Consider the following 24,416-nt stretch of genomic DNA (forward strand, 5'->3'; position numbering starts at 1 on the left):
ACATCCTGTTTAAGGACATGCTGCTGTATTCTAATTGGAATTAAGTCCAGAGTGACTTTTGGTAGAGTTTTTGTTTGTTTTATTAAGTCCTTGGAAATTCTGATATGGCTTTAGTATAACAGAAGATATACTTTGCAAAAAAATATTTTTCTTTCTCTCTCGACTTCATGGGACATTTTCCCAAGAGTCTTGAGGATCATAAAGATGTTTTATGGCAAAAATTAAATGGTACTTCATGCATTTTTGGTTGCTTAGAACTGATGAGGACTGAGGATGTAGTTAGCATAAGTGATGTCAAATTAAAAAAGATGCAGTTAATTTATGTGACAAGTGTCAGCAATTAGTTTTTTTTGCTTACAGTTGATTTGGATAGCTTTTGTTCCTTAACACATCCAATATTCTTTCAAAACCAGATATTTTAAATGATTTTTTTATTTACTCAGGTTATCTTCATCTGATATTAAAATGTATGTGCAGCATTCTGTCCGTATCTAAATTATGACTTTTGTTGAATGTTTTTACCACCAGACTCTAGAGGAAAATAAAAACAATTTCTCCTTTATATTTTTAAAGGATTTTAAGTTCCATTATAAGGGGCACACAGCTTTTGAATTGTTGAATAAAACGTGTACTTATCACCTGTATTACTTGAGCTAGCCGCTAGATGGCGGAAATCAAAAAAACGACTCAATGCAGTATGACAGAAATTATATCTTATAGAAATTATTGGTTTTAGTGTCAGAATACAATAACAAGTTGGTGTTGACTCAAGGCACAAGCACGTTTAATCCGGAAAATAATTTTATAAATTTTTTTGCTTCCAATCGCATTTGGCTCTTCCCAATGCATTCTGAAAAAAACACAGAAACCTAAGGTATACCTCCATTACCCTTCCAAAGCGACCATGGTGAGTGTTTCATGCACATTCGCGGGCCTTTCTGTAGAATATTTATCATGAAATTGTTTAAACTTATTTTTGGCAAGGGGTCAACACGAGGAAATCAAGACTCTTTTAAGCAAAGACGTTAGCTAGTGTTTACCAACACGATTCGTTATGTAGGTTCTGGGTTGAACTCGAACAGATTTTAGTTAGAAACAGAAAGGACATATCGACAGTAGGCCGTGAAAGGCGGTCACATTTATATTTTATTTCAGTTGAAAATGACCTCTGTCAACTGATGGTCCTGCTACACCTCCTTAGTTAAAATTGGATACTTTTTGCTTGCTGTAAAGGTATCTGCTTCCATATTTAGTTGTGGTGACATGGTCAACATTTGTACAGTCGTGTGGTGTGGTAGTATGTGTGCGGGTGGCGATGATTTTGTTCCTAATGTCGCTGCCATTGCATTTTTTGTAAATGAACTTTAATTTTCTACTGTTGTCTGGGCCAGACTTTGCCAGTGACGTAATTCATTGCAGGGACATTTTCCCTACGGCCGCTAGATGGAGACCTTTACCAATGAATGACTGGCTAAGCGAAAGTTCTAACTCGAAATTTCAGCCAACAGTAGGAACCTTAGAAGATTGATTTGTTGGGAGACGTTATGGAACAAAGGGAAATATTATTAATTCGTGTTTCAACACATTTATATGATTAGTGTCTTTTCTACAGTGTGGTGCAAAATTGCAGTGTGTTTATTTCGCATGGAATGGTTACATTGTTAAAATAGGTATTTACAAATCTTTTTGAAATGCCAAAACCTGACCTAATTTAGCTACGTGTCAGCAGTAGTGACGTTTTCGGAAAATAAATGTAAAATCAATTTTTAAAAAGGTACTTAAAAGAAATGAAATACACGACAATGTTTTTGTCAGTTTTATTTTGTTATTTATGTATAAATATTTTCATTTATTTCTGTCTCTTCTTTTCTTATCAAGAAAATATGTGTTTTTCTGGGACCTTGTGTTTTGTTAGTTAGTGGTTTTCCCAGATTAGGATTTGCAGAAACCCTTATTCAATTTTTACTGCTGTCACATACTCTAAGACGGAACATTTCACAATGCTTTTAGTTTGTGGACGTATGTTTAATTCTAAAAATGTTATGTTACCACCCCAGATGCTGTGCAGAAAGCCTTAAAAAAGAAATACTGTTTTATTTTGTCACTTTTTAAAAGCCTGATAGAGTCCAATAAAGTGCCAATGATTCTGCGGGGTGTCATATGTTTTAGCTGATGCTAGCAGCTCTGTGTTAGTTATGATCAGGGTGAATTCCAGATGTGGCCTGCAATCTTTAAATGAAGCAGTTTTCTTCTCATCTCTTCTTTTTAATATTCCCAAAGTGTTTCCTGGACTGCAGTCTTCCAATTATTTGAGATATATGTGTGTATGCGTGTGTGTGTGTGTGTGTGTGTGTGTGTGCGTGTGTGCGGGCATGAGGGTGTGTGTGTGTGCGTGAGAGAGAGAGAGCAAGCGAGAGGGAGGGAGGGAGAACCGTGGAATGCTGTGATGTCATCAGCCAGTCACACACACAAAGACGAGGAGGACCCACAGGCTCTCTGACTCTCAGCTCAGTTAGCACACTGTGCTGTGGAGCGGCGGCTCTCTACATCCCACTGTGAGTACTTGAACAAATTCTACCCTTTTTACCTTCTGTTGTTCTATCACTCACTTTCCTCCCTCACATTTCCTGTCCCCCGCCCCCCCTCTGGGTTTCCCCTCTAAATCCCCCCCTCCTCCTCTGCAGTGTGTAGCAGACAGCAGTCTGTGTCCCACTAATGTGTCAGTTTGAGCAAAACCTTTCTTTCCCTCCAAGTGTTGTTACTGCTGGTGGAAGCCTTTGTTTAACTTATTATCGCAGAGAGCAGAGGAGCCAGTTTCACACCCACTGCTGGGAAGACTGGCCCACATGCTCCGAAGATATAGCCAACTTCTTTATGTCCAACAGCTGACTCCGAACATGCTAAAATGGAGCTGCTATCGTGCTTAGCTTGTGGGGAGACAAGAACATGGTCTAGAGGAAGGGATGCGTGTTGGGGAGGGGAAGGAGTGAGGTCGGCAGCTGATGACAGAATCGCCCCCGTTCCTCTGGAATCTCCTCCCATTCTTGACATCAGCCTCTCTGTCGGAGCAGAAACAGGATCTTCCGTGTTCTTGAAGGGAAGAACAAGATAAAAACTGGTGCATCATTTTAGACCAAATGATTCCCCCCCCAAAAATTTAAAAATAAACAAAAAGGAGAAAGTTTGCAAGACGAAGTAGTCTTTCAAGAAATATGTGTAGCATTACCTATCAAATTGAGGGAATAACATGATCTTCTATATGTTGTTTGTTTTTTCTCCATAGATCTTTCCCCCAAAGATGGCCTCCAAAAATCTGATGTCTTAGCAGGGCAGGGAGCACAAGACAGAAAGGAAACAGGGTTTCAAGTGTGTGTGTGTGATATTGTGAGAAGATATGCATGCGTTGTGATTCACAGAGAAAAGTTTGTGTGGGTTGTTGGTAGGCTAAAGAAGACAAGAAAATCTAACAGGATGAGACTATAAACTGTCACCTCCAGCAGTCGGCCCATGAGACCCTCTTTCTACTTCTCCCAGTTACATTAGATAAAAAAATAAATAAATAATATACCCCGCCGCCAAAATGCTGCAGCAAATTTTAAAGGACATGTACATCGACCCCGACGTTCTGGAAGCTCTGAACGAGGAGCAGAAAAAGACGCTTTTCTTGAAGATGCGCCAGGAGCAGGTCCGACGCTGGAAAGAGCACGAGGAGATGCTGGAGAGGGAGGGAGGTGCTGCCCAGTCGAAGGGGACAAAACCAAGAAACGGTAACCGCACCGACCAGACACTGAAATGTTTGTGTTCAAAATAAGCTCAGAATCCTTTCTAATAACTTTCTCCCCCCTCCCCACACAAAACTGCATGTATACACCACATGCTCTATCGCAAATCAAAAACATTTATGTACAAACTCAGAAATTCAATGTATAAACTGTAAATGCTAGAATCCCTGACCCAGTGATCGTTTTTTTTTGTTTTTTTTTGTGATAATTGTTTCACATCTCTCGTTTTCATGTAGTTGACCAAATTCTGGCTGTGGTGAACATCTGTTCCAGCTCAGTACGATTGGACTTTATTCCCCTGTTTTGCTTCGGTTGTCGTCAGAAACAACTTTTTTTTTTTTCATGTCACCCTATAGGTTTTCTTTTCTTATTGCATTAAGGTCAGAGGATTAGGCTGAGCTCTCCATCGTGTTAATCTTGTTGGTCTGGAACCAGAATGCTGTTTTCTCACTGCTGTGTTTGTGTTCATTGTTTTGTTGGAACACCCATTTCAAAGCTATTTCCTATTCAGCATAAGGCAGCATAACCTCTTTTTTAGTGTGATGTTTTCAAACTGATCGCCCGATCGCCAACATCTGATTGTAGTTTTGACACCACAGTATGAGAGACGTGTCTGTACCAAGATACTTGGGACCCTGAGCTTAACAATATACATGGATTTTTCAGTGTAATAAGTGACATTACTTTAAGTTCTTTAAAATCTCGCACCTTTCCTCTTCACCTTTCCTTGGATTTTGATTATCATCTTCTATTTGTTGCAGTACATACATACAGGCGATAACTCAGAAACCTTCATCCTTTTGGCTTTCCTTTGATCTGTTCAAATAGCACTTCTCTGTTTTCTTCCACGTTGTTGTGTTTTCCGTTTTCAAGGCCTCTGAGATCATGTCAGCTGAGCAGCCTGTCATTTTTAGCACCTCTGCGTGTGTTTCCATCTTTTCGATCAACTTTGTAATTCTAGCACGACGCTCAGGTGCTTGTAGAAGAATGCCCCATAAAAAGCTTATTGAACTCTTCCTGTCTGTATCCTCTCATATCGGCCTCCTGTTTGACACTTCTTTGTTCACAGAATGAGTGACTTCACCACACTATTATTTTTTTTAACACATCCCCCTTTCGATTATAGATTTTAGTCACACAAAATAAGCAGCTCGCCCAGTGTGGAGTTTAAGTCTGTAGGTTTTCCGTTACTTTATTACACCTACAAGTGAATTATTTGCAATTTATCAATCTGAATCTACCAAAAGAAAAAGCGATCAGACGGCACGGGCAGCTGCTGCATTGAACACATCTGTACTTTGATACGTCCTGTCTCTTTAAAGAAGAGGCTGCACAGCGGTGCAGCTTGCCACTCAAACCACCTGAGATCCTCATTCGAAATCCCTTCACTTAAGATGTTTGTGTAGTCTCCTGCAAAACGCCTGATAGACTCACAGACCTCGAGAAGGGGATTGTGGAGACGCCTGTGCATTACCTGTGAAATGTTCCCTGAGTCTCTGGTTGTGCTGTTGCCGCTTTAGCTCATGTTCTCCATTCTTTAAGCAGCTGTTTGCAAACATACTCAGAGCTGAAGCAGAAAGTACGATGAACGCCTCGGGGCCATAAACAAGTTCCCCCTTGATTAATGATGAATAAACTAATATTAGCATTTCACTCACAGATGTTCCCACTCTGAAAAGCTGCAAATACGCCGCAGTGAGCGTTTTACGGCAAATAAAAATGTATAAAAGAAGGGCAGCATAGGTCTGACATAAAGGCCATTCTTAAGTAGTCAGTGTGTTGCAGAAGTATTCACAACCCTAGAAACCTTTTCACTTGTTGCAGCTGTAAACTTTCAAGCTTTTTCTACAGATTTTTATGTGATAGACCAACACAAAGCGATGCAGCATTGTGAAGGGCAAAGAAAGGACTGTTTTAAAAATTCCCTACTACAAAACTATAAATTGTTTGTTTTCAAGTATTAGGATGCCCTTTACTGTATCTGTAAGTCTTTTGGGGTAGATTTGTTTTTGCAAAACTAGAGACTGAATATTTTTTCCGTTCTTATTCATAAAATAGCTCAAACCGTTGAGCTATTTTACGAAGAAGTCAGATTAGATGAAAAGCATCTTGTTGAATTCGTAAGTACTGCCAGAGATTTAATCTCCTAACTTTATCATTGAGCTATCTGCTGTGTTCCTAGGTCATCATGATACTGTTTGTTCAGTTATGGTCTCTAAGAAACATCAGAAATCAACTGAATTTATGCTGTAATTAAATTACTCCCTGTGGACAACCATAAGCAGTTGGTAAACTGGATTTTGCTGTTTTTAACAGTGTATCAAATGATGAAATACTTTGAAATTCATGTTTGTATGTTTTATTTTTCTGTTTCACAACTGTGCCCTACTTTTATTTTTGTCCACTAGACAAAAATAATATCCCAATAAGGTATATCAGGGTCTGTGGTTGTTACATGAAAAATTGTGAAAAATTTAAATGTGCACAAAAATCTTTGCAAGGCATTGTGCATTTTATTTCCAGGTTGTTTTGTGATGGGTCATTTTGCAACACATTCCAAAATGCACAGTTTTATGTAGAACCAAGCAGGAAGCAGGTGCTTGATGAAAATATCGGGAGGACAAAAAATAAATAAAATTCTCAGCAGAGGGGAAATTACTCATGGATTTTAAATAGTATCCTTGTTTATCAGGCGCAACCGCTGGAGTTAACAGACTGAAACAGTCAACAACTGAACAGCCAGGAACTCAGGACGCTGCTCTGCAGAATGTGGTCAGTCCACATTTTGTCTCGTTTGTCCTTGTTGGGAGCTATAATGTGAGAAAGTGTTGTGTATTAACCCGGACACAGCAAAACGCTCTTCTAGGTTATTTTCACAAGAGAAAAATCACAAAATGACAGCATGACCTACAGTCACTTAAAAGCACATCGCGGTGTATGAATTAACCCTTCTGTCTTCTCACTGACCACAAGGATCTTCCTATAAACTGCCGCTCATAGTGAAGGAACAGTGGCCTTTCTTTGTCTTTAATGGCTGGTGCAGCTGTCCTTTGCAGCCTCGCAACGGAGACTGCAAGCTGAGAACTCACAGTGGCAACGCTTCCATGCGCCTCGTTTTCCCTTTTTCCTTTTTCCTTTAGAGGAAACAGTGGATGTTGTGCTGCTGTGGGGGAGAAATAGGAAGTGAGTCAAGACTAAATTCTTCAAACAATTAGCAGGGAGCAAAACAGGAAGTGTCCTGCAAACATATGTTTAACTGTCTGAGTAGGTGGAAAGGTTTTTTTGTTTTGTTTTGTTCACAGAATAAAGTTTGATGTTTCTCTTATCGGCACTGTGAGCTCATGTTTAACCCTGAGGCTTTTCTGGTCATGTGATCTTTGTGGGTAACCTGACTTTTATGCTAAGTCCTATAAATACCTTCAGTATGTCGGCATTCCACTCTATTTTTGTTGTTTATGCAGGGAGACTGCTGACACCCAAAAATGTATCCGGAACAATTTTGAAAATTCCAGGAAAGACTCGAGAGCATTCAGCACATTCCCCTGATTAAAAAAATTCATCTTATTTTGTTCTGCTTATTGTTATTAGAATCGAGAAGCCGACGCATTAAAAGAATCCGGTGTGCTCCTGACGTATCACCTTTGTTTGTGAGCGCCGTGTTTTCTCTGTGACCCTGGTATGTGGGTAGGAATGCGATCGACAGGGCAGACTGGTGCAACCAGCTCACCATGAATGTATGTTTTCACCCAACAAGCTCTCGCCCTGGGATTGTGTTGGCTGTGCTATCTGAATAAATTGACTTCTCAGCTCCCACAGTCACATGGCAGTGACACACATGTTTGTTCAGATACAAGTGTCTGTGTGCCTTTGTGCTGCTAAGTTACACCAAGACAACTGGAGATGTCGGTTATCTATCAGTGCGTCTTGGGTTAAGAAGATGGATATTCAGCTTTTAAGTACTGGTCAGAAGTGATGATGGGAGGCAAACCAGTGTGGCCGGGTTTTTCCCCCGGGCTTCCTGATCTGTTTACATAGTATATAAACCTTCTGTGACCTACAGTTGCCGCGCTGAAGCAAACGCCTGTTGATCATATCTTCCATTTGGATTCACATCAGATACACTGTTGATAGGTTTGCAGTGTTTTTCAAACAATCAGCTGAGCAGTAGCCAATCAGATGAGGCCAAGTGTTTGCGCAGGCATTCATCTGCAATGAGTAGATGGGAAATCTGCAAAGATTTTATCAACAACAAGAAGAAAAAAACTAGTCATGAAAGGTACCTGGAACAGTCTAGAATTTGCTGTAGTAATTTTCAGTTTTGAAAAAAAGTTTGAGAACAAGATGATGTCCAACGTTGCTCCCTTTCTTTCTGATTTGCTCCGGTTACTCCGTCACCTCATTGAACTGACTTAAAGCTGTAGGAAATGTATGATGGGAAATGAAATCAGGCTTAAAACTGTAACTCTCTGTAACCTTGACATACCAGAAACCAACTCTTGCTAAACCCAGTTTAGCCCATCAGAAGTAAGGATGGATTTAAAGCTCAGAGAAACACTCTGCTCCAAAAAATGAATGATGAAATAATATTCTGGGATTTTTGTCAGATACAGAAAAACTCATTCTAAAATTTATGCAACATTAGGGAGAGTTATTGATTGAAAAGTCAATATATACTCAATGTTAAACGTAAAACTTGTCATATGCAAATTTCTGCCTTCCAATCAGATTAGAGTATCTAAATATCTATAAGGTAAAGGTAGAGGTAATTTTACTTATATAGCACATTTTCAGCAACGAGGCAATGCAAAGTGCTTTACAGGATTTAAAAGGAAATACAAACAAAACAACAAACCAAAAGAAAGAGCAAAAGATGAAAAAGCTAATAATGTTGATCCAAAGTAAATAATCTAGATATTTTCTAGATATATTCCTATTCAGGGATGGTTTTTCTGGATTCCAAGGTCTAATCCCTGTTCTGGGAATAAATAACTGTAAGTAAGTATTCTCTGGACTAAGTGTGCTCTAAATTTGTAAAAGTAATGAGTACTCCACAGTTTCTAAGTAATAATAAAAGCTAAATGTTCCTGTTTTGGAAGATTTTTTTTTTTTTTTCTGACAAGTTGTCTGAATTGTGTAGAAAACGACCCCCCCCCCCAAAAAAAAAAAAAATAAGAAAAAGAAATAACGACACTGGTGTTTGTCATGGGGTGATTTTAAGAAAAACGTTATTTTTAAAATAAATTGAGGTGATTGATAAATGTAGCTTTCGGTATCCCTTCTATCTTTTATCTCTTATATTAAACTACGATGGTATCAAAAACTAGCTTAAGTTACATTTAGCAAGTAATAATTTATTTGGGGAATAGAGTTGTATAACTGTGTTTTTTTTTCTTTTTTTTTTTACAGCCAACAGTAAGAGTGTGAGCTGGCTGCTCGGCCGGGATGGAGACGTTTCAGTCCTTGTAATCGGAGAAGTGGATGAACTGACCTCCAAATTCATCAACTCTGCAGCCGTAGACAAGAAGTCACCACCAAGTCTTCAGGACAGCACGCAGTAAATACTTCCCATTAATAAAACAGATTTTCTACGTGACAGGCAGTGAACTACTCAGAAAATTAAAACCACATCGGTGTTTTTTTCCTGTTTTAAATTAGAAAATGATGTGACGTTTATACTTCACAGCCACCAAACTACCTTGAAGAGCATCATGGTCACACAGGAGGTCAAAAGTGAGGGCCAGCACATCCCTCAGAAAACACAAGCAGAAGTCTCCTTGAACTTAAAGGTGGGTTACTCTTAGAAAACCTTATTAATGACTTAAACATTGGAGACAAAGAGGAAAAAGAAATTCAGATATTTTTGTTTCCCTACATTCTTTGTGTGATTATACCATAATTCATTCCTTGTACAAATGTTAGCATATCATTGTTAACGCGTGAAAAAAGCTGCTTAAGTAAAAAAGAAATCGATTTTAATAAGATTTTCTTGACTACTCCCATTGTTTCATCCTCTTACTTGGATTTATGTCAATCGGTAAAGCTTTTTAGCATAGCTTTTGAAAAACGAATTTCCTTTTTAAGTCTTTATTTTAAAGTTATTTTCATGCACTTGTGAATGCAGGTATTTTTTTTTACAGCTCATTTAGAAATGTTTATATTTTTAAAAGTTTGAAAAGGCATGCTAAAAATGTTAATTTGTAGATTTAAATTTAATAGAAGTAAATTACAAGACAAAATTATTTAAACAGGCAATTAAAATGATTAAAACTTTAAGACATGCACTGAATTCTTTAATAATTCTATGACACAAACATCAACTGCAGAAATCTTAAACTAACATTTTATTTGTAGGACTGTTACCCCACATGTTTGATATCAATTTTGATTTGGAAGTGATTAATTTTGACAGCAAAGAATGTAGTTAAAGGCGACTAGAAATGAGTCTATAGCTTCATTATGTCACAACAATCTGCCAAACAGGAAGTGATCGTAATTGTTGCTGCGGTTCCTTCTGAAAGTACGTCACCAAATAACATATTTTATTGGGAAGAACATTTTAGACCAGGTAACTTAGAAAACTCTAAAAAGGAAAAGTTTTTTGACAAGACAAAACTCTCCCTTTGTGAATACTGTATGTCAGGCTGCCACGTCTGGACAGTTTTTCTCCGTTCTTTACACAACAGCTCATCGTCTGTCAGATTTCCCAGGAAGCTTACACAACTCTTTTCAAGTACAACCACGTATTCTTGATTAGTTGTCAACCCTGGCTGTGATTTGGCCACTCCAAAGCATTCACTTTGATGTCTTTGAATCTTTTAATGAAATCTCCTTTCAAGCTGTAGTTATGTTGCATATTGAGGTAGACTGTCCGTGTGAATTTTACACATTTTATAAATTTCTCCACCTTCATAAGTTTTCCAGAATCTGCTGCGGGGAAGCATCTTTAGAACATGATGCTGCCACCACCGTGTTTCACAGCGGAGACGGAGTGTTTCTGCCGATGTACAATGGTTTTACCAAACATGATGTCTCTCTGGAGTTTTCTATCTGTTTCAAATACATTTGCTTTTGGCATTTTTATAAAGTACTTTCTTACAGATTTTCTCCTTTTCTTAACAACTTAAACTTAAAAGTTTTAGATCATGACAACATTTTAAACTCAAAGATAATCTGGGCAAATATGCAGAGTTCTTTGAAATGGGATCTTGTGCTCACACCCTAAAATGAAAATATAATTTTTTGTAGATAAATTAGTCCCAGAAGACCAGCTGTATGTTTCATTTCTGGGGTAGTTTTTTTTTTTTTATAATAGTAACCTTTTTTCCCCTACATTGGTGTGTTGTCATGGCAACCTTGCACACAGTAAGCTGTAATGATCCAGGTCTCATCTGGCCTGAAGCGGAAATGAGAGCATCTCACGCCGTGTCTGGTTTTCACACATCGCTGCTCCCAATGCTTCATGGCATTTTCAGAATTTTTAGGTTTTGCTCTGTTCTTCTTCCAGCTTCTGCCGCTTTCACGCTGCAAATATAGATCTGAATACCGCCTCACATAGAAAGTGCAACCTTTTACACCAACTAACAATGCTCCTTTCTCTCCCAGCAGGAAAAACATGAGGAAACCAGCACTTTACGCCCTCTGCCGGTAAGTTGGAGCAACTGCATCCAGTCTTTGTTCCATCGGCTCTCACTCCTGCAGAGCCCTTGTTAAGCCCACAGGTATCAGGTGGAGAGCATTCACTTTCAGCAGCAGCTGAGGACCCATTTTTAAACGGCTTTGAATTTTTCTCAGATTCTTATACTTTTCCTGTTTAATTTTCCGCAGTGTGTAATTAGACGCAGACATTTTGTGAAGGAGCATCTTGTTTTAAATGTTTTAGTGCACTGGTCTTTGTGATAAACAGACGATTTACTGTGTAGCATTCCTTTTATAGACGTTGCTCACAGGTCCCCTTCCTCTGGAGCAGGAAATGTCTGTCAGGGCCAGTTGTCCCTTTGCTCCCTACCTCTTTCCAGATCGTCTTTCTCTCTGCATTCCCTCTTCTCTGTACTCCGTCCGGCCTAAACCCCCCCCCAGCCCTCATCGCTCACTCTGGGGTAGTTGGGGCAGTTGTATTCGACTGTCCTCCCACGGGGTGCATTATCTTTCCAGACTTTCCTTGTCGGGGGACTGTGCCTCCTATCTCTGCTTGCTTGCTTTCTGTTTCTGTGTTTATGAGTGTGTAAACGATGTGTGCGCGCGCGTGTGTGTGTGTGTGTGTGTGTATGTAGGTATGTGTGAGGGGGTTGATATGAGACAGGATTTCAGGACTGCCCCAGAACAGATGGTTGATGAACTTGATCAGGGAATTAAAACGCCAGAGAAGGAGAATGCGTCAGTCGCAGATGGATGGGATTGTGGAACAGTCCCTTGAGATTTGGGCGAGCGAGTTTGTTCTGCGTTCTTTTTTCTTTTTTTTCCCCTTCCCCTCTTTGCCACAAAAGAAACGTCTGTACCTCAAGTCCACAAAGTCTAGGCCAGCCTCCTCATATTACATCTCAAATTAAAATGTCATCAAAAAGTTAATTTCAGTCATTCAGTTCATTCATATAGATCCAATCATATAGATTGTGTATAGAATCTCTGTTTAATTTCTATGATTATGGCTTACAGTTGAAAAAACACCAACATTTAGTTTCTCAGAAAATGTGAATTATATATAAAAACATCAGAATAGCTTTTCACCATCACATAGAGTCCTGGACTTTGTATTTTTCATTTAAGGTTTTTCATTTGACACATTTTTAATTGTATTTGTTTATATGCTAGTATCTACACTGAAAGAAAACCACAAAAATCTTACAAAGTAATCAAAATTACTTTGGTCCAGTAATTTTGGCCCAAATGTTTGGTCCAGTTTCTAGCACAAATATCTCAGCAAACTTGAAATAAGACAAAACTAACTTACAAGTAAATTATCAAGAAGATATAGGAGTTTGTTTTAAGTAAAAAGTACTAGTTCTGTTGGCAGATAATTTTATTTATAACAAGACTTTTTCCCATGTTACAAGTAAAATAATCAGCCAATAGGACTAGTACTTCATTTAATTTTTTTTTTTTTTTTTAACCAATATAAAGGAAGTATTGACTCAAAAGAAGCTCCTACATCTTGCTGATAAGTTACTAGTAAGTTAGTTTTGTCTCATTTCAAGCATACTAAGATATTTGCACTAGAAACTGGACCAAAATTACTTGGTAAGAATTTGTGTTTTTACAGTGTGATGATTATTTTAATGGATATTTCAACTGATAATTGCTTTTTGTGCCTTGTTGCCCTGATGTGGTTATTGTTACTAATAAGATAGTAAAGTAGCTAAGTAATAACTGAGTCTGGTTTGACTGTAGAGTCCAATGACCTGAAGGTCACTAGTAAAGCAACCTGGACATTCTGAACACTTCAGCAGAGAGGCCCATTGCTTCCAGAGCGCACTGCACTGATGTATTAATTTATTTATGTCAGTCTTTTTGTTAGTCTAAATTATTGACAGATGCCGATCTTTGCTGATCCCCCTCTTCTTTACGAAGTTTGATCAGTGTGACAACCCTTTACCAAATCCTTATTTTCAATGTGTTTCTTATAAATGAAGTGGTTTGTTTCTGGAAGGAGGAAGGAGCTTGGTTTTCTGCGGCCTCATTCTGTAGGCGGAGAGCTGTTGATTAAGAAGGCGTAAGATTGGGGAGGAAGATTAGCAAGTCTGCTTGATTTTCAAGTCGCCTTATAATTTTCTCCCCTCACATCCGCAAACGCCGAGTCACCGGTCATAGCCGTGTCTGTGTGTGTGCTTGGGTACACACAGGGCTGTCATTGGATAGCGGTAATTTAGTGAATCATTGATCCTGTGATTTAAATGCGCATGACAGTATCTCCACTGCGTGTGATTTGGTTGTCAACACTGATCTTCCTCTCTGGTCCTCTTTGTGTCACTCCTGGCTCTGCAGCTCCAGGAACAGGCGTCCGGTCCGGCAGAGGTGAATCCCGTCTCCCAGGCGCCCCTGAGCTCCAGGCCGCCCACGAGAAGCAACGCCATAATCGTCAGACCGGCTTTTTCAAACCCCACGCCGGGCTGCATCAACGCCAGGGCTGACCTCGGAAATCTCAGACTGGCATCCTCTACGCCATCCTCCAGCAGCGCTGTCCAATTAGAGTCCACGTCAGCATCCACCGCTAAAGGCAGCGTGTGCTCTGAGAAGCCCCAGGAGGCCCAAGATTCACAGGTTGGGAAAGGTGAGTGAGCATGCGGCGCCACAGATAAAGGTAAATGTTGGGTCAGATGTCAAAATCAATTTAGGGAGTGATTGTTGTAAGCCTGAATGTGGATGACTTGCCCACTTACTGGATCATATCCTGGTTTACTCTCAGATGATGCACAAAAAAGCCCCCACAGAAAACCTTCCATCATTAATAATACTTCCTGTATGCCACTTATTATAGGCTCACACATAGATAGAAAAGAAAATTAAACATTGGCAATGAAACAATCTTCAACATATTGAAGAGAACATACAGTTCCTTACAAATGCATTGACTCCCTCCTAACTGATCCATATTTTATGGTCTCAATCTGTTTTATTGCGGTTTTATTTGACAGAACAACACAAAGTGGAGAAAATTATTGACAATATAGGGAAAGGTGTTTCATTGTCCTCGAGTAGATATTTCTGTTTTGGTTTTTTTTTCTCCCCTCCAGGAGCTCTAGTGTCCCTTATATGACAGTAGGCTGACAGGAAAGGGGAAGGGAGAGGGGGGAAGATATGCGGTAAATGTCGCCGGGTCCGGGAATCGAACCCGCGACGGCCACGTCGAGGACTCAAGGCCTCCAAATGTGGGTCGCGCTATCCCCTACGCCACCACAGCACGCCAGTAGATATTTTACAGAATTGACTTTTACTACAATCCCAGCTGCAGTGGTATGTTTCTACCAGCTTTGCACATCTGGAGTCAGAAATGTTCAGTCATTCTTGCATGTAAAACAGCTCAAACTCACTCAGGTTGGATGGAGAGCATCAGTGTTTTCAGTTACTCAATTGGGTGTATAGGCCTGGAATTTGACTAGACCGTTCTAACAACTTATGATTCTGCTTTGATCCCACTGGATCTCTGGCTGTATGGGTTATGCCTTTGGGAGGTATACTTTCATCTCTCATCTTTGTAGCTTCAAACAGGTTTCCTTCCTGTATTTTTTCTGTATTTACCTCCATCCCTCTTTTCCATCAACTTTGACAAGCTTTCCTGTTTCTACTGAACACAAGCATCCTCTGGGCTTCTTACGGCTTCCTGTCAGCAGTAGTTTTCTTCCGTCCACTTTTCCTGATTTTTAAAAAGGATGTATCAATTTGCATTTCAGCTATGTGCTGCTTTATGTCAGGTGTAAGAAGTACATTGAGGATTGTGGTTGTGCCGTGAGAAAACGTAGAAGAATTGAAGCCACATATGTATCTTTGCAAGTCGCTGTATATGAGAATCCTCGTCAGAATATCTGCATAACGCTTAAGAAAAACAATGGCTGCCGAGAGCTGAGGAGAAACAGACTGAGCAAAGTTCACACTAGAAACGGATTTCTGTGCTGCAGTAAGGCGGAACGATTTATTTCTCTGAGCCCTGAGCGCTCGCCAAACAGTGCCTCAGCCTGCTGGAATCCGCATGGACTGGCAAAGAACCAGGGGCCTGCCAAAGAGAGGGAGGAGGGGGGCAAAATGAGTCTGCGATTTGGCCCTTGCTACACACCTGCATGTTTGGTCGCATCCCCAGTGTTTTATTTTGGGAAAATATTGATGAGATGCAGCCCAAAAACCAAAAATGTAAAGTTTATGGTCATTTAATGTGTCAACATAAAGCTGTAACTTGACTTTATTCTTTAACGGATTAAAATAAGGGAAGCTATTTTTATTTAGGATGAACTTTTAGAGATGAAAACCCTACAGCAAACTAAAAACTTTCGACTATGTTTAATCCATTTTGAATCTAAAAATATTTTCCAGATAAAAAGACAGAATTTGAATTTCTTCCTGAAAGATATTTTAAATATTACAGGCATTTTTTTTTTTTTTTTTTTACAGACAATTCAAATTTTTTTTTTATCACAACACATTATTCACGTTCAAGATCTGACAATTATTCAGCCTCAATTGACCCAAATTTGCAAAAACATTTGTTGTGTGAGGGTGAAGTTAGCACCACCTAGTGGAGAATTGTGATATTAGCGAAGGGAAGCTGAGCTGGGGAGAGTGTCTCATTCCCACAGCGTCCCTCTGCTGGAAAAATCCTCTTCCTGCAACACCTTCCTTTCCATATCCTGCTGCACCTCATTGTCCAAATCCGTCTCAGACTACACAGCTGGGAAGTGACACAGAAGTTTGATCACAAGGCAATGATTTAATTTTTCTCTAAAAAATGTTGCAAAAAAAATAAAATAAATAAATAAGAGCATTTGAATATTTCTGTGTATATATGCACCTTTGGAGAGAAAAAAAATACAAGCGGCCAGTATACTGACTTCATAGCAGAGAATTCCTCAGGGTCGAAGCTTTGCACCTTATTTTGCCTCATCTTTTTGGCACTTTTGCTAAAAACGGCAACAACAAAAACTGAAATAATTCATTTTTTTGTTACACGATCTTGGTGAATCTCTGTGGACTCTGAAGAGTTAAAAACTACTTTTTGCTCATCATATTGTCCTCCAGATGAAATGTTGGTCTCACTCACTTTGCTGGAATAAGCCAGTTTATAGAAGGATATAAAGTGGGCTTTTTTTTCTCTTTTCTTTTCTTTTTCTCTTTAAAAAGGAGTGGTTCTGCACAAGAATTAAAAGATGCAAGTTGGAAAGAAAGCAAAGAGGATGTTTTGCATGTGGTTAAGGGTTGGTAATTCGAGGACAGCGTGTAACACAGATTTAAGGAGAGACGGCAGTTTGAAGGAACAGCTGCTGTGGTGGGCGGGTGAGTTCCTAGTGGTCTGTAACCGTCCTGAATGAACGGGTCGTGACTCTGGACGACGGTCTGACCTTGACAATTGCAGGAAGCTCGTTCCTCTGGGAGGACGAGGCGAACTGAGCCTCGGTTGTTTTCGTTTGAATGGAAGTACTGACAAGCATTCCCGTCAGCACGGAGAGGAGACACCTACAGAGCTAACAGCGACATGGCTGTCTGTTGTGTTAACATGAACTGGGAGGAACTGGACTAAAGGTGCTTTAAGTTAAGCAACAATATTTTGACATTGTGTAAAATAAAGGAAAAGATAAGAAAATAACTAACTACTAAAAAACATTACATTTACAAATTGGGAAAGAGTGTAAAAGCAATTATGCCTCAGTTCTACAATTTTAGTAAAATAATACAAATGAGGAAACCATTAAATGGGGAGCTTTTGATATTTTCCCAAATATCAAAAGAAAATATTGTGTCTGCATTCAGGTGTTCTTGCTTGGCCTTTAATGTGCTGCCCAAATATCAGGAAAGCCTCTGCACCTCAGTTCCTGAACTGGACCGAAATGGTGAAATCCTGAGTGTCTCACTGATGTAATGGCACGAATGGTGCAGAACATCAAATACCGACTCATTGTAATCAGTTGGAAACCGCCAAACTCTCGCCCTAATAAATCCAAAAGAAGAAACACACTTTTTTTTTTTCCGTTCACATGACCTATTTAACACATAATAGAACATGTGAGTGCTGACTGTTCCAGGAAATTAGTAGGAAAACAAATGCCATCACTGAATAGCTCTGTCTTTTGCTGTTTTTTTTTTTTCTTTTTGTTCCTGCACAGATGCGTCAAGTATAATTTGATTCAGTGAATTCAGGGCTATCTGATGCTGCTTTAAAGACATTTATTGCTGTGGAAACTAGTGTGTCAGCTTGATCTGAAGTTAAACTAAGATTAGCAGTTTTTGTTTATGTAGCGTGTGCGCTTTGAGAACAGCTCCATGAGCGATTTTTCAGCACCCATACATTTGCGAGAGCGTTTGCGTTTCAAAGCTACTCCCACTCAGTCCGCTGGCTTCCCTCTCCTCTGTCTTCACCTTCAGAGGAAAGGACAGGCATTCCAGCGCCGCTTCCCAACTCTAGCCCGAGGTGACGCTCAGCCAGAGCCGATAAGTGACAGGGGCCCCAGCCCCCCACACAGGAGCCAACGCTTCCACACACAAACACACGCACACACACACACACACACGCACACACACACGCACACCTACTCTTCTCCTGCTCCTCTCCTCCTCCTCCTCCTCTCCCCTGCCCTTCAGTCCACAGATGTGCTGCTCAGGAATTCTGCCCTATGCCCCGCTCCTGCCCCATCCCACCCCCCTCACCCCCAACCCCACCCCTCCACCCCACACAGCTCCTCCTCTTTTCCAGCCAGAGACGCAGAGATCTTTAAAGAGATAGATTGGCGTTAATTTTTTTTTTTTTTTTTGCTAGCTTACTCATCCTCCTCGTGTTCCCTGTGCTTCCCACATGCTGTCCCGGAAGGTGCTGAGCAACACTTAAAAGCTCAAGCAGAAGATAAATTTGTGCTGATAGCTAATTTAATGCTTATTACATCGATGGGAGTATTTACAGGATTTACAGGGAGCCTCAAACACAGTTTCTGTGAGCAGAGATCAGGGTGCAGCTGCCCAGGAGGGTTTCAGGCACGAAGGCGTGGAGTTTAAGCATTTTCTGGGTGTGTTGGGACAGGTTAGTCAGGCTACCTGAGGGAAGGTGTTGGTCTTTTGCCTTAGATTTTACAGTGAATGCCCACAACACCAGTCCTCCTTCTCTTCTCTCCGTTTTTCTATCGCTCCGTCTCTCCATTAAGCATTCCGCTCAGACCCGCGCCGAGTCTCCGAGCTCAGAAAACTGACCGCGGGTGTGTGCGTCTGCCTCCGCGTGCGTGCGCCTGCACGGGGTGCGTGCCTCGATGTGTGTCGGCCTCAATTGCTGGAGCCTATCCAAGGTTTCCGTGGTGACCGCACAACACAACGAGACAATCAGAGGCAAGCCCACGCAGCGCGGCGAGAGGACATTAACACAGGAACCGCGAGGTCAGGGGGCAAAGGAAGGCAGGGCAGGACATGTGGGGAGGAAGATGAGGAGAAAGGTAGAGGGATGAAGTGTCACCACAGGGAGAGGGGCCAAAACCGAGGAAGAGGAGAGGGTAAACAACAATAAACAATAAAACCCCCTTAAAGGCTACTTCAGGTTTCCTCCCTTCATGCCTGCAAGATGTAAAGCGCCTTAAAGGTTTCCTGGCCCCTAGGTGTATCTGTCTGTGTTTTTGGGCTTTAACAACCACCTCTGTGCGTGTGCAGTGCCGGGGTATTAGTCAGAGATGGCGGCATGCATGACTGAATCCGTGAGCAGCAGGGGTGTGTGAGTGTTTGTGTGCGAAAGAGCATGCACGGACCTGAACGATATGTGGCATGTGCGTCAGTGTGTGCATGTTTTCACTCTGCTGCGTGCGTGCGCGCGCTCGCTTGTGTGTGTGTGGAAGAAAGAAAGAGAGCGCTCGTGTGTCTTTCTGCAGCCACGCACTCGGGTACTCTCACATATCTCTGTCCCCCAGGGGACGACGCTAAAAATATGTGGCTCCTCAAGCCTTCTGGTGTCTGAGCAGCGTCTGTCTGCTCGCTCCTCCATTGCCGTCCCTGCGGCCCTCCCTCCCCTATCGTTCGTTACTCTCGTTCCCTCCATTCCCTCCATTCCTCCCTCAGTTACAACCCTCTTCCAAAACATGGCACCGTGGCGAGCACGCACACACAAACTACGCCCAGCTGTGTCCCCGCTACACTTCCAGCGAGGATGACCTCTGCTCACCCACGGCTGGATGGAGGGAAGCGAAGGAAAAGAGAAAAGATGGAAGCGAGAGAAGGAATATAGATGGACGACATCTGGAGTAGGGGAATGGTAGCTGCTGCTGAGCTAGAATCTTACATTTGGGAAACTATCTAAAACTATAGCTGCATGTTTACTTTATTATTTGCTTTGTTTTTTTGATGTACTGATGTGAATGTTAAACCGATCCTGTGATTTTGTTTTTATTAATTTACTCAAACCCTAGATAAAAAGCCTTTATATAAATTTATGTGGTTTTATTGAAGTACCAATAATCCCACACTAATATTTTAGGAAAATCCACCCTTGAATTTGAGTACATTCTGGGGTGTGGGGGAAAAATTTTCATGTTAAGAAGTAATTTTTTTAACGATATTGCAGATGGAATGATTTTTGATTCTGCTGTGGGTAACACTTTGTACCTTTTGCAAACAGAACTTAATGTTCTCCAGTATAATTTCACAAGGTTGGATCATAGCAAGAGAGAGAGCGAGAGAGAGGGGAACAGGAACCTTTGACCATTAACAATCTGTCTCGGTGGTGTAGACTCCTGTTTGAAACCGGTTTGGTGCTGCTGATAGCTTTTCCAAATCAAGTTGCTACTCCACATTATTCCACAAAATCTCAACTGGACATAATGCTCTTCCTATCAAAACAAAAACCAAGTGACCCAAGATTTTTATTGAAGGTCACTGCTTTTTTTTTTGCTTATTTTTCTTTTAAGTGTTCAGAATGCTATATCTTCTATCAAGTTTGGAAGAGAAATTAGCCCACAGCATCATAGGTTCTCCTCCATACTTGCAAGTACTTCTAATTTGTTTCCTGGCACACTGATGTGGAAGGATTGGTGCTGTTCTCATGTGTTTGGAACACATGGTTCCAGTTAAAACCAAAGTTTAGTGAACTTTACATGTTTACATTTCTGACGGTAGAAACAGAAAAACTTTATTACCTCAATCCCAAATATTTTTGCAGGTAGATGTTAGCTAATAATTTTTTTTTTCACCGCTATTCTCTCTGTGTGTAGTGAGGAGAGGAACTTGGTTCCTTGCTTCACCTAATGGCCTTTGGCAAAGTGAAACTAACCTGGTAGCAAATGTTTTTTAATTAAAGGTACTTGTGTAGTTATTTTAGTGTTGGATTATTCTACCAAACATAAAACAGCTTAAAGGCTTTTCACATGGCTGTATAATATAATATATTGTTTTTCCTTTCCATTAGTGTCATATCTAATATTGCCTTTGGAAGAATGCAGAAGTATAACTGATATTGATTATGTTGGGCTAATTTCTAAGCTATCCACTTGAGTTTTTTTTTTTGTATTTTCTCTTTAATTGTCCATCCAAAAGTCTTTTTTTACTTTGTTCTCTTATTTCCTGCATGAATTTCAAATTTCTCATGTGTCATGATCCTGGGTATTACGTTACAAATTTAACCATTAATTTATTCCTAATTGTGTTTTTCTGCCATTTCTACCTCCATTGCTGCTGTTGGTGTGGCTTTAGATCCTCTTGTATATACCAGCTTTACCTTCCTGTCTGCCTCTATCACACGTTGATTACGCATTTTGAAACCTCTGACCTGACACCTGTTGGGAGTCTCTTGTGACACCTGAGAGCTTTTATTCTGATGCCGGTTTTTCTGACACCTTTACTTCTGAGAAAGACGTCAAGGATGTGTGATGATGTTTTTCTGAGACCTGGGGAATTCCTAAAAACAAACAAACAAAAAAAAACTGTAATCATGTCATAACTTAAGAAAAGTATTGTTCCTGCTGTGGTCTTTTTTTTTTTTTTTTGCCTAATATAGCCAATTTTTGCCAATTTGCATGTAGACCAAAAGTTCAGCTTTGGTGTCTTTGCATTGAAGTATTAAATTTTGAAAAGAGAGAGAGTAGTTATAACCTTAAGGGGACACAGATTTTTAAGAAACCTAAATTCAGAACTTGTTTGAAAGAATGATGTACTTCGATACAAGGAGTCAAACTGTGGAACGACCTACAAAACGATGTTAAAAATGTTAAATCATTACACGTTTAAAAGAATGTTAAAGATTGGTTTTTTGAAGAAGTATGAAATAGTATAAAGTCAGAGTATAGTATCGTTCAGTTGAGATTGATGATTGATCTTGTTTCTTTGTTCTTCCTTTGTTTTCTTTTTTTTGTCACATAAGACAAATAAAAATTTTTTTTGTTGTTTTTTTGTTGTTTTGATCCATAGTTGAGAAAAAGGGGCAGATATTATAAGATTATTTTCTTCTTTCTGCTACCTTTCATTTCATTTTTTTTTTAATAATTTTTTTTTTCTTTGTATTGAATTTTTTTCTTTGTATTGAATGAAATGAATAAAGATTAAAAAAAAAGTATTCTCTTAAATTAGGGATTTTTTATTTTATCTTAATCTGTGCTCATCTGAAATGATCTCATGTTTAATCAGTTGAAATATTTTGCATTTGAGTTGGATTCATAACTGCAGTATCTATGGAGAATGTTCCAATATAAGATACTTTGATATCCTTCTGTAAAAATAAGAGTTTCACAGTATAGTATCATTGTATTAGCAAATAACCTAAACTCATTTGACTGACAGAAGCACTGTTTGTCATCCAGTTATTATAAATCTGTGCAAACAAATCAGTTTTGGATTTTCTCAAGGATCTATTCTTTTATTTAACAGCTAATTAATTATTCCCCTATTTAAAATTACAGACCGCTACAACATTTCTCGCCATACTCTGATAACCACAGCACTCTACAGTCCCACCAGTTAACTGTTTGCTCAATCACTGATGAGCTGTTGTAATATGAAATTTACTTTTAAATATGCATTTTAATATTTGTTGTCGTTTTTGCCACACTTTGGCAAAAACGAAAGAAGATTTTTTTTCTTCCCCCACTTGATTCTCTTTTAAGTACTTTTGATTGCCTTAGGTATGAATGTTGGCATTTAAACAAACTGGCATAGCCTTGCCTGAGTTTTATATCCAAATAATAGTTTGCACTGAAACTGGAACTATAGTGTCTGTGAGACAGTCTTCATTATGGCAAGAAATATTGTGTGTTTTAATAATTCATGTAGGGGGCAACCGATTCCAGTATTTTGGCCGATCACCAATCTTTTAAAAGCCTGACCTGCTGATTCAAATTTTGGCAAATACCAATTTTTTTATTTATTTTTTTCTTAGCCGACACTGTGACACAGTCGTTGGCAACAGTGGGGTGACTATTATTAATGGCACACGTCCAGACGTGACCTTGTGGGTGATTGTGTCAGTCGGCCCTCTCCCACGGAAGAGCAAAAGGGGGCAGGGACTGATTTTCAGACTTCAGTAGAGATAGATGAGTTTGGTTTCACATGTAAGTTTTGGCCAATAATCCGAACACCAGAAATGAAGTAAATCTCGTCCGATCAGCCGACCAATTTATCGGTGCACCTCTAATCTCATGCCAGGACTTTCAGGACTAATCACCCTTTGTTAAAAGTGATCAAATCTTTTCTTTTTCAGATATTGGCGCATTGGGAAAGTTTCAGAGGGCTGACTCAGCCGAGGCCGGGAAAGCATTGACTGCAACAGCTTTCACAGGGCGCGGCCGGGTGGCTCATCTGATGAAAAACTTCAGTGTTGACAACCCGGGACTGGCCCCGTCCCGCGGCCTCAAGCCACCCCTTCCCACAAAGCCTGACCACTTGCGCCTAACAACCTCACCCTCCGTCAGGTAATCCATAAACGACAACAGACGCCCTCTCACCCGGGTCCAAGAGTCCTTCTGCTTGAATTAGTGCCACACAAGATAATGTAAGAAACCAAATGAACTCTGTCGCTCTGTTTCCAAAGCCTAAACAGGCAAAGGTTTAAATGTAAAGATTTATTTTAATATCAAATGCTGCAGTACTGTAAATGGTCTTTGTGGGAAAGAAATTCCAAAAACATTTGATTGTATTTGAATATTATGTTTTGAAAGTGGCAATTCTTTTACCTGTTGTTCCAAAAAAAAAAAATCTATGATTTTTCAAAAGATTTTTCTTGGATGCTTTCTACTTTGTATGATGAGGAGCGATATTTACAGTTTAATTAAATTAACACAGTATAATGTCGCCGATTGCATAATGCGTTTCGATCAATTTATGACATTTTCATTTTCTCCCAGCCACAAACACAAAGCGGTGGTATTTTCCTCCTGGTTTTTGTCTGTTTCAACAAAAGAGAGGGCCTGGGCAGGTACGGAGGGGTGAAAGCAGGTACAGAAGGGTCCTCCCTCACCTTACCGTCTCCTCCCAGAGGATGCTGCTGGCTTGTTTATTTGTCACACTGCAATGTATGTCTCCCTCCGCCACCTGGCAGGAGTCTCACTGCGACTTGTTGTGGACCAATGACAGTGCCAAACGCACACTCATCTGTCACTCCCAGTGGATCAAATCCTGGCAAGTTAGACAGTTGGTGCCAAATAATCCAGCTCTGTGCTCTGCTGTTCTTTTTGCCATGCCTATTTTTGAGATGTGATTGGTTGCCGTTGTTGTTGTTTTTATCTTTTCTATATGGATGCACATTTTGTAAGGGGGAATTTGATATTAGTACAATGCTCTTTTTAAATATGATGTATGTCAAAGTCTCTGATGTAAAGGTTGAAGGGTGCAGTTCAATAAATATGTTTAAATCACATTTTGTAATGTATGAGTTTGCTCTCTTGTCTGCATTAACCAGTGCTAATATTTGTTTGAATATGTCTGATGAAGTTTTCACTTTGACTTGTCGAAGCTTCTTGCATAATTAACTGCATAGATAAAATC

At 40.0% G+C, this 24,416-nt stretch overlaps 1 protein-coding gene across 3 annotated transcripts; it reads left to right on the top strand.

The window, feature by feature from the left end:
• The first annotated feature begins 821 nt into the window (after positions 1 to 821).
• Positions 822 to 24,416, top strand: zgc:100829 (uncharacterized protein LOC445149 homolog). Of its 3 annotated transcripts, none has more exons than XM_044139865.1 (8): positions 822 to 907; positions 2,281 to 2,555; positions 3,284 to 3,767; positions 9,189 to 9,336; positions 9,466 to 9,568; positions 11,385 to 11,426; positions 13,761 to 14,046; positions 23,134 to 24,416. In XM_044139865.1, the coding sequence occupies exons 3-8, from the start codon at positions 3,581 to 3,583 to the stop codon at positions 23,346 to 23,348; spliced, it is 981 nt and encodes a 326-aa protein (XP_043995800.1). In that variant the 5' UTR covers positions 822 to 907; positions 2,281 to 2,555; positions 3,284 to 3,580; the 3' UTR covers positions 23,349 to 24,416. The 3 variants fall into 3 exon arrangements, with proteins under 3 accessions (XP_043995800.1, XP_043995799.1, XP_043995798.1); XM_044139864.1 differs by having other exon boundaries at positions 823 to 907; positions 11,388 to 11,426; XM_044139863.1 differs by lacking the exon at positions 822 to 907 and having other exon boundaries at positions 2,276 to 2,555.

This window comes from Gambusia affinis, linkage group LG15 (assembly GCF_019740435.1).
Source record: "Gambusia affinis linkage group LG15, SWU_Gaff_1.0, whole genome shotgun sequence".
In the NCBI taxonomy this organism is placed as follows: Eukaryota; Metazoa; Chordata; class Actinopteri; order Cyprinodontiformes; family Poeciliidae; genus Gambusia; species Gambusia affinis.